This window comes from Brassica oleracea, chromosome C1 (assembly GCF_000695525.1).
Source record: "Brassica oleracea var. oleracea cultivar TO1000 chromosome C1, BOL, whole genome shotgun sequence".
NCBI classification, from domain to species: Eukaryota; Viridiplantae; Streptophyta; class Magnoliopsida; order Brassicales; family Brassicaceae; genus Brassica; species Brassica oleracea.
The window spans coordinates 9,045,596-9,054,703 of record NC_027748.1 but is presented as its reverse complement, the minus strand read 5'-3'; the positions used below and the strand labels follow the sequence as shown (position 1 = coordinate 9,054,703).

General features: G+C 39.1%; 2 protein-coding genes across 2 annotated transcripts; one reads left to right on the top strand and one right to left on the bottom strand.

Moving 5' to 3' along the window:
* Positions 1 to 481: 481 nt before the first annotated feature.
* Positions 482 to 2,175, bottom strand: LOC106306215. The gene is made up of 5 exons (XM_013742753.1): positions 2,048 to 2,175; positions 1,274 to 1,327; positions 958 to 1,061; positions 832 to 870; positions 482 to 746 (listed from the first exon to the last, which is right to left on the bottom strand). The coding sequence occupies exons 1-5, from the start codon at positions 2,121 to 2,123 to the stop codon at positions 609 to 611; spliced, it is 411 nt and encodes a 136-aa protein (XP_013598207.1). The 5' UTR covers positions 2,124 to 2,175; the 3' UTR covers positions 482 to 608.
* Positions 2,176 to 2,341: 166 nt separating this feature from the next.
* Positions 2,342 to 8,777, top strand: LOC106306208 (DNA-directed RNA polymerase II subunit 2). Its single transcript, XM_013742740.1, has 25 exons — positions 2,342 to 2,661; positions 3,099 to 3,320; positions 3,418 to 3,708; positions 3,818 to 4,015; positions 4,147 to 4,211; positions 4,313 to 4,399; positions 4,475 to 4,595; positions 4,698 to 4,742; positions 4,834 to 4,971; positions 5,057 to 5,129; positions 5,298 to 5,374; positions 5,457 to 5,564; positions 5,651 to 5,767; positions 5,851 to 6,006; positions 6,086 to 6,190; positions 6,290 to 6,415; positions 6,529 to 6,606; positions 6,704 to 6,799; positions 6,885 to 7,000; positions 7,074 to 7,143; positions 7,243 to 7,296; positions 7,400 to 7,543; positions 7,630 to 7,929; positions 8,005 to 8,427; positions 8,505 to 8,777. Exons 1-25 carry the CDS (start codon positions 2,410 to 2,412, stop codon positions 8,610 to 8,612), a joined length of 3,570 nt encoding a protein of 1,189 aa, XP_013598194.1. The 5' UTR covers positions 2,342 to 2,409; the 3' UTR covers positions 8,613 to 8,777.
* Positions 8,778 to 9,108: the final 331 nt, after the last annotated feature.

The following is a 9,108-nucleotide window of genomic DNA, read 5'->3' as shown; positions in this document are numbered from 1 at the left end:
CTCTAGTTTTGAAAGTTAAGTCTTATGAGTAAAAATGAAGATAATTCATCTCCAAATAACACTAGATTTAGTTAGAATTAGAGAATCAATAATAACTAAATTTTTTGAATAACAAGAGATCTGAATGAATTTTAAAAATTATTAAACCAATAACAATTGATTCTAGTAAGATTTTTGAATTCCAAGAACCAATAACAATGGATTCTTAAAATTTTCAAAATTCATGAGAATTTTCAAAATTCATGAGTCACGAAGTCTAACTCATTGTTAGTTACTGCATCTGTTAAACACGTTTTAGACTACTGGAGCAAAGCTTTGTCGTCTAATTGCTCGTTTGATTCAAAATCACTAGTTACTATGAATCAGACTATGCAAACCACAATATCAATATCTGTTCATTGATTTGCCTTATGGACTAAAAACGTCACAAGGTCCATCCATGGGACAAGTCCCACTAACACACTCTCCACTACAAATTGTCAAAAACTATCGAGAAAATGGAGCACCTGCCTTGAAATTTGCTACTCTGAACAGTGATACTCCCTCACAAGTTAGATTACCAAAAAAAATTGAGGAGTTTTAAGAAGTTAGTTCCAAAGCTTTTGATGTCAAGCAGAAGTTCCAGGAACCTCCTCACTAGGTGGCTGCTTTGGTCCTTTAGCTCTTGGTGGTGGCTGTGGCTTTGGTGGTGGTGGCGGTGGTCTTTTTGGTTTCACCTTATCGACTTCCTCAGATCCAACTTCAAACTGCATGGTGTAGCAAACACGAGCTAAGAAGAAAATAATATGCTGCAAAGGCATCAAAATGAAGGTTAGAACAAGAGTACCAAACCTTGTAACCACAGCCTGCGACACACGCGTGAAAGCATTCCTGAATTTTACAATATTAAACAAGTTAGATACGGTACAGTTCGGTCTGTTTATGAAAAGGGTATTCTTTTTAATGTAGTGTGGATACCTCAGAGTAGCTGGCAGCTCCAGGAGAACGATCTATATATGCACTCCATTGTCGGTCTTTTAGCACAGGGTCTTTGTAGCATATCTCACTGCAGTCTGATACACCTATAAAGAGAACACTATCACACAAATTCAATAACTTGGAAAACTAAAACCTGAAAAAGAGGAGATACTTCATGAACATATATATATATACAATGTAGGAGACAAGAATTTTCTGTAATGTTGTATAGAGAGGAGTGAGGACAGATGTATCTGCTCCTCAATTCATAAACAAATCTCATGATGGACTTGAGTGATTGAAAAGAAATGCTTACAATCTTCCCATGAGTCACTATCGGCATCACATCCCTTCTTGCAGAACACTCTCCCTACACGGATTCATGATTATCATTAGACTGATGATAAAGCCAAAGAGAACAACAAAATAATCCTGTAATACATCAACACGGAAGGTAAATATGAAATTCATCTAGCTTTTGTGATCATAAATGGAATTGAGAGATCAAGAAAATGAAAAAGATTTTATCAGAAACAGCAAAACGAAGCCCTATTACTAGCTAAAGCATACATATCTATCTGTTTATAAGTTCAGAGAAGCAACATGGATACGGAAGCATCTTTACTACACTTGTTCTTATCGGTAGAGAGATATGCCATATTCTACAGTTTACAGTATTAGCCAAGAAGCAAGCAAGAATGTGTGTTTGATAATTGAAACTATGAGTTGACTCTGGACCAAACTAACCAAGTAAGTGATCGTTCTCCCAATGTACAGTGAAGTAGCAAGACTCGCTGACAGTAGATTAGGGTTTATAAACAAAGAACACTGAAACCTAAATTATCAAGTCACAGTTTCACAATTCAATTCCAAACAAAAATGAAGATACACTGGGACGATTCTCATTACTCATTGTCATCAAGAAACGAGAAATCTAATCAACAATCAAGAACTTTACCAGCTTCAACACAAATTCGCCGAAGAACGATTCTTATCATCGAGAACTAAAACATCGAGCTAAAGAAGATAAATATGAGTGAGCCATTACGGATCGAATCAACATCAATCGAATCGAGAGAGATAAACATACATGGAATCTGCGTAAGAGCTGCGTACTTGTGCGTGCATTGACTCCCACACGGCGGCGTCCATTGCTGCGGTATCATCTCTCGCTCTCTTACTCCGCCTCCACTCTCCGTCGTCGTTCTATCCCGAAAGTATCGCCGAAGCTGAGACTTCGTTTATATCCCAAGGGTATTTCCGTCATTCAATAAACTAAAGCGCTCTTTTAATCAAACCGGTCGGTTTCTATATCAAATCGCCTGAAACCGGTTTTCGAATCGAACCGGTTATTTCCACAAATAAGCAAACCGACTCTCACTCTCTCTCCCTCTCAGACCTTTCTAAAAACACTCGAAGCTCGCCGTCTCTCGTCCATTCTCTGCGTCGAGAATGGATTATAATAACGAATACGAACAAGAACCGACTTACATCGAAGAAGATGACGACGAGGAGATCACCCAGGAGGACGCCTGGGCGGTTATCTCTGCCTATTTCGAAGAGAAAGGTCTCGTTCGCCAGCAGCTCGATTCCTTCGATGAGTTTATCCAGAACACTATGCAAGAAATCGTCGACGAGTCCGCTGATATCGAGATCCGACCTGAATCTCAGCACAATCCTGGCCACCAATCTGATTTCGCCGAGGTGCTTTAGCTGTGGTTCTTCCTCGTTTTTTTTTTTCATTTCTAGGGTTTATACGGGAAATTGAAATTAGGGTTTGCCTTCTACAGGAGCTGATATCATTGATGTGCAAATTATTCGTTTTGAGTATTGCTTGAAGCTCAAATTAGGTTTATCACCAAGTAAATGTGTTTGGTATCTTATATCTGTTATGCTGTCTTAGTTTTTAGTTACAGTTTTGTTGCTATTAGTGTTTGCCCGTCACGAGTAGCTGATCTCATTGATGTTCGCGAGGTTACTATTGTATTCTATGTTTTGAGCTCTTCGTTTTGTAAAGCTAGCATTTTTTGAGTGGCTTTGGATGATGGGGTGAAGCTGAGATCAGTTTTGGCTCTGGGACAATGTGTGTTGGTTATCTGTTTTGCTCTACCTCTGATAAAACTTCTTTTTTTTTTATGCAGACAATCTACAAGATTAGTTTTGGACAGATTTATCTGAGTAAACCCATGATGACGGAATCTGATGGAGAGACTGCCACCTTGTTCCCTAAAGCTGCGAGGTTGAGAAATCTCACGTACTCAGCTCCTTTGTATGTCGATGTTTCTAAGAGAGTATTAAAGAAAGGGCATGATGGTGAGGAAGTTACGGAGACGCAGGATTTTACCAAAGTTTTCATCGGAAAGGTCAGTTGAACTTCAGTATTTGTGCAAGATTTAATAAGCTGCGTCTACTATAAGGTTCTGACTGTAGAATTGTTTTCTTCTTCTTTGAATTTTCTAGGTTCCCATCATGCTCCGGTCTAGTTACTGTACCTTGTTTCAGAACTCGGAGAAAGATCTGACAGAGCTTGGAGAATGTCCTTATGATCAGGGCGGATACTTCATTATCAATGGCAGTGAAAAGGTTCTGATTGCTCAGGAGAAGATGAGCACGAACCATGTTTATGTTTTTAAGAAGAGACAGCCAAATAAGTATGCGTATGTTGGCGAAGTCCGTTCCATGGCTGAGAACCAAAATAGGCCTCCAAGCACAATGTTCGTTCGCATGCTTGCTCGTGCTAGTGCAAAAGGGGTAAGATAAATCTAATAGTCGTAGCTTTTTCGGTATCCTACCTCAGTGTTTTGTCTATATATTTAAGATATGCTAAATAAGTTACATTCTGTGTGGCAAATGGATGCAGGGTTCATCTGGACAGTATATTCGGTGTACTCTCCCTTACATCAAAGCAGAAATTCCTATTATCATTGTATTTCGTGCATTGGGATTTGTTGCCGATAAGGACATTTTGGAACACATTTGCTATGACTTTGCCGATAACCAGATGATGGAGTTGCTCAGGCCTTCTTTAGAAGAAGCATTTGTTATTCAAAATCAGCAGGTATCAAATGATCCTGTATTTGGTTAATATATCTTGCTGTGTCTTTCCTTTTTTTTTTTTTTGGCTTTCGTTATGTTGGGTGCTTGAAAATTTGATCCAGCAATCAGTTGATAATTCTCATAATGATTCAGGTTGCTCTCGACTATATTGGGAAACGTGGTGCACCTATGGGTGTAACCAAGGAAAAGAGGATAAAGTATGTGATCATTTAAGCCAATTAACGTGGGTGTTATGATCTAAGATGTCAACTATTGAGATGTTGATAGGAGGTTTGCAATTGCGATATTATCATTGCAGGTATGCAAAAGATATCCTTCAGAAAGAAATGCTTCCTCATGTAGGAGTTGGGGAGTTTTGTGAGACGAAGAAAGCTTACTATTTCGGGTACGTATTCAGCTCACTCGTGTTCTCTTAGATTCATACGTTATTGTGGTGCTCATATTGTGCAAAAACCCTTAGGTATATCATACACCGGCTGCTGCTTTGTGCACTTGGCCGAAGGCCAGAAGATGATCGGGATCATTATGGGAACAAAAGGCTGGATCTTGCTGGTCCTTTACTTGGAGGGCTATTTAGAATGGTTTGTTAACGGCCCACAATCATGCATTATTGAGAAAATTTATAGAATTTTAAGAATCATTTTCGTTGATTTCGTACTGATCTGACATCTTCTTTAATGCAGCTTTTCAGAAAGCTGACGAGGGATGTGAGATCTTATGTACAGAAGGTCTCTTACATAGTCACTCTTTCTTGGGCCAAGGACTTGAATTTTGTTTGTTATTATATGTTTGGAAGTCTAATTCATGTCGTTTTAACAGTGCGTTGACAATGGCAAAGAAGTCAATCTTCAATTTGCCATTAAGGCTAAAACAATCACCTCTGGCCTGAAATATTCTCTTGCTACTGGGAACTGGGGCCAGGCAAACGCTGCTGGCACAAGGGCTGGAGTCTCTCAGGTGAGGATATTTCTTTCTCCTCTGTTTTTCAGCTCAAATAACTTCTCTTCCATGATTTACATGGTTCTAAAAAGTCTTTCACCAGGTTCTAAATCGGTTAACATATGCTTCCACTTTGTCACATCTGAGGCGTCTCAATTCTCCTATTGGGCGTGAAGGTAAATCCTCGTTCTTTTCCTGCACTTCTATTTTATCTCAGTTTATCTTTTAGTGCAGTTGGTACATTTTGGCCATGGTTCTCTTTATTTTCCACACATCCTTGCATGTTAGATCGGCTTGTAGTTCTGGTTTTTCCACTTGAATGTTAATCGACTCTTATATACCAGGAAAATTGGCAAAACCAAGACAACTGCACAACTCACAGTGGGGTATGATGTGCCCTGCTGAAACACCTGAAGGACAGGTATACTTGTTGTATATATAGAAATAATAATGTTGTGGACTCCATTTAGTTCCATTGCTTATTGTGGTTTTGCTTTTGCCAGGCGTGTGGTCTAGTGAAAAACTTGGCGCTCATGGTCTATATTACAGTTGGGTCAGCTGCTTATCCCATCTTGGAATTTCTGGAAGAATGGGGAACTGAGAATTTTGAGGTTTGTAGCACTTCACAGTCAGTTTCTTGCTCTTTCTCTGACACTTCGTTTCCTGTGGTTTACTAAAGGTCTTAAATTAACTGTAGGAAATCTCTCCATCAGTTATACCCCAAGCCACAAAAATCTTTGTTAATGGAATGTGGGTTGGAGTTCATCGAGATCCTGACATGTTGGTGAAAACGTTGAGACGTTTGAGAAGAAGGGTAAGCATGCAATTTCTTTCACGTTTCCAAATTATTTAAATTGCAACTTTCTGCAGGAGTGATATATTACCGTTCCCTTGCAGGTTGATGTTAACACTGAAGTTGGCGTTGTTAGAGATATTCGTCTGAAAGAGCTCCGGATATACACTGATTATGGTCGTTGTAGTCGTCCCTTGTTTATTGTGGATAACCAGAGGCTGTTAATAAAGAAGAGAGATATCTATGCTCTGCAACAAAGGGTAAAGTTCTAGTCTTGTGTTCTCAAAGTACCTTTTGTTATATAACCTCACTGTACCCGTATTCGTTTTTATAACCCAGGAAAGTGCAGAAGAAGATGGTTGGCATCATCTAGTTGCAAAAGGGTTTATAGAATACATAGACACAGAGGAAGAGGAGACGACAATGATATCCATGACTATCAGTGTGAGTAATAAAATGTTTGAAGGTTGATTTGAAGATGTGTAGAAATGCACTTCTGCGGCACTCATTTGTACAGGAAACTCAGTCCTAATTTTGTTTCAGGATCTGGTTCAAGCCAGACTCCGTCCCGACGAGGCATATTCTGAAACTTACACACACTGTGAGATTCACCCTTCGTTGATATTGGGCGTATGTGCTTCGATTATACCTTTTCCCGACCATAACCAGGTTTATCTCGCTCTTTAATTGACTTGTTTACGAGAAGCAATTTAGTTATGTAAATTCAACTTAAGGCTAACTATCTCGTGTTATTCTGCCACTTCTGCGTTTTGATGAATTAGTCACCTCGTAATACATATCAATCTGCTATGGGAAAGCAAGCTATGGGAATATATGTCACCAACTACCAATTTCGCATGGTATGTTCTAGGCTCTTAATTTGTTGTCTTCTCCTGCCATCTCTTGTTTTAACACTACGTGCTTTAATGTTACTATTGTGATTGTTCTGTCAACCAGGATACATTAGCCTATGTTCTCTATTACCCTCAAAAGCCTCTGGTTACCACACGAGCTATGGAGCATCTTCATTTTAGGCAACTTCCAGCAGGGATTGTGAGTTATTTTGCTTAAAAGTCTTCCAAACTTCACCTTTGACTCTTCTATCAGTTCTCTCAAATTCCTTTTCTTTCTTGTGTAGAATGCTATTGTTGCCATTTCTTGCTACTCTGGATATAATCAAGAAGATTCTGTCATCATGAATCAGTCTTCAATAGACCGTGGTTTCTTTAGATCCTTGTTCTTTCGGTCATACAGGTTAGTATACCATACTTACGGAGATTTTGCTATTGGCCTTTCCAATTATTTATAACAATCTTTCTGTTGGCAGGGACGAGGAGAAAAAAATGGGGACCCTTGTCAAAGAAGACTTTGGACGCCCAGACAGGGCAAGTACGATGGTAAGACATAATATCGTAAGACATAATTTGAGCCGTGCGGTTCACATGTCTGTGGTGCTTTTTGTTAGTGGAGTTTAAAACTTTGGGTTTCTGTTGCAGGGTATGCGACATGGTTCTTATGAGAAACTGGATGATGATGGTCTTGCACCTCCTGTAAGTGAAAGATTTATTGTTCCTTTATTGGCCATGTCTGATATGCTTAGGCGATTAGTACTAGAATGCATATCATACAATTTCTTTTTCTTTCTGGATATAGGGTACTAGAGTTTCAGGTGAAGATGTAATCATTGGGAAAACCACTCCCATATCTCAAGATGAGGCTCAAGGACAATCATCACGGTACACCAGACGTGATCATAGTATAAGCTTGCGACATAGTGAAACTGGAATGGTCGATCAGGTAACTTTGTATTTCCTTGCTGTTGAACATAAAGGTGGGGTTGTGAAAGTTGTCCAACTTTCTTATAACGTATGAACTTCTTGTAGGTGTTGTTGACCACAAATGCTGATGGTTTGAGGTTTGTGAAAGTGAGAGTTAGATCTGTTCGTATCCCTCAAATTGGAGACAAATTCAGCAGTAGACACGGTCAGAAGGGAACTGTTGGCATGACCTACACACAGGAGGACATGCCTTGGACAATTGAAGGCGTTACCCCTGACATTATAGTGAATCCACATGCTATTCCCTCTCGGATGACAATTGGACAGCTGATTGAGTGCATCATGGGAAAAGTGGCAGCTCATATGGGAAAAGAAGGAGACGCGACTCCTTTTACAGATGTCACGGTAACTTGCTTTTATCCTTAGCTCCTTGGTTAATTGTGTAACTTAGTATAAATCTGACCATTGTGGTGTGTATAGGTGGATAATATAAGCAAAGCTCTCCATAAATGTGGCTACCAAATGCGTGGATTTGAGCGAATGTACAACGGTCACACGGGCAGACCACTCACAGCTATGATATTCCTCGGACCAACTTATTACCAAAGGTTGAAGCATATGGTTGATGACAAGATTCACTCGCGTGGACGAGGTCCTGTGCAGATCTTAACAAGACAGCCGGCTGAAGGACGATCCCGTGACGGTGGTCTGCGTTTTGGAGAAATGGAACGCGATTGCATGATTGCACACGGTGCTGCCAACTTCCTGAAAGAGAGGCTGTTTGATCAGAGCGATGCGTATAGGGTACACGTGTGTGAAACCTGTGGGCTCATCGCCATTGCAAACCTGAAAAAGAATTCTTTCGAATGCAGAGGTTGCAAGAACAAAACAGATATCGTTCAGGTAAGTTTCCAAATTGTGTTTAAACGATTTTGGCGTTCATGCTCGTTTGAACTGATGGCATTGTCTAATCTCCACAGGTTCACATTCCATATGCTTGCAAATTGCTCTTCCAAGAACTTATGTCAATGGCGATTGCACCACGGATGCTTACTAAAGGCTTGAAAAATGCTAAAGGCAGAAAGTGAGGAGCTTTGTTGCTCGCTGAGTTTGCAAACGTTTGAGCTCTCTTGTTCTCTTTGCTCGCATCTTTGTGACAATTCAGACTTGAATGTGTAACGTTTATTTAGTATTTCTTCTGAAACTAAAAGTAGGGAGCTATATGATAATATTTCTCTACGTTATTATGATTATCCCTTATATATTAATTGAGAATCATTTTAAAAATTAGAATCTTAATTTTGTATTAATTAAAAAAACTCCAAATCCTAGGTGACACTCAAAATGACTTCTAAATTTCATTTTAAAGAATTCTAGAGCATCTAATATAAAGTATAGTTTAATCTAATGGTGTCACATTATTTCATAATTATATAACATTATATTAACCTAAAATATATGAAGTGTGTATTCTTTCCTTAAATAAAAGCTACGGAATTACCTAATATGATTTACATATATACAGAAATTAATGATTAATAATAAAGATTTGATAACAATTTTTGCATCCTTTTTCATTTTTGT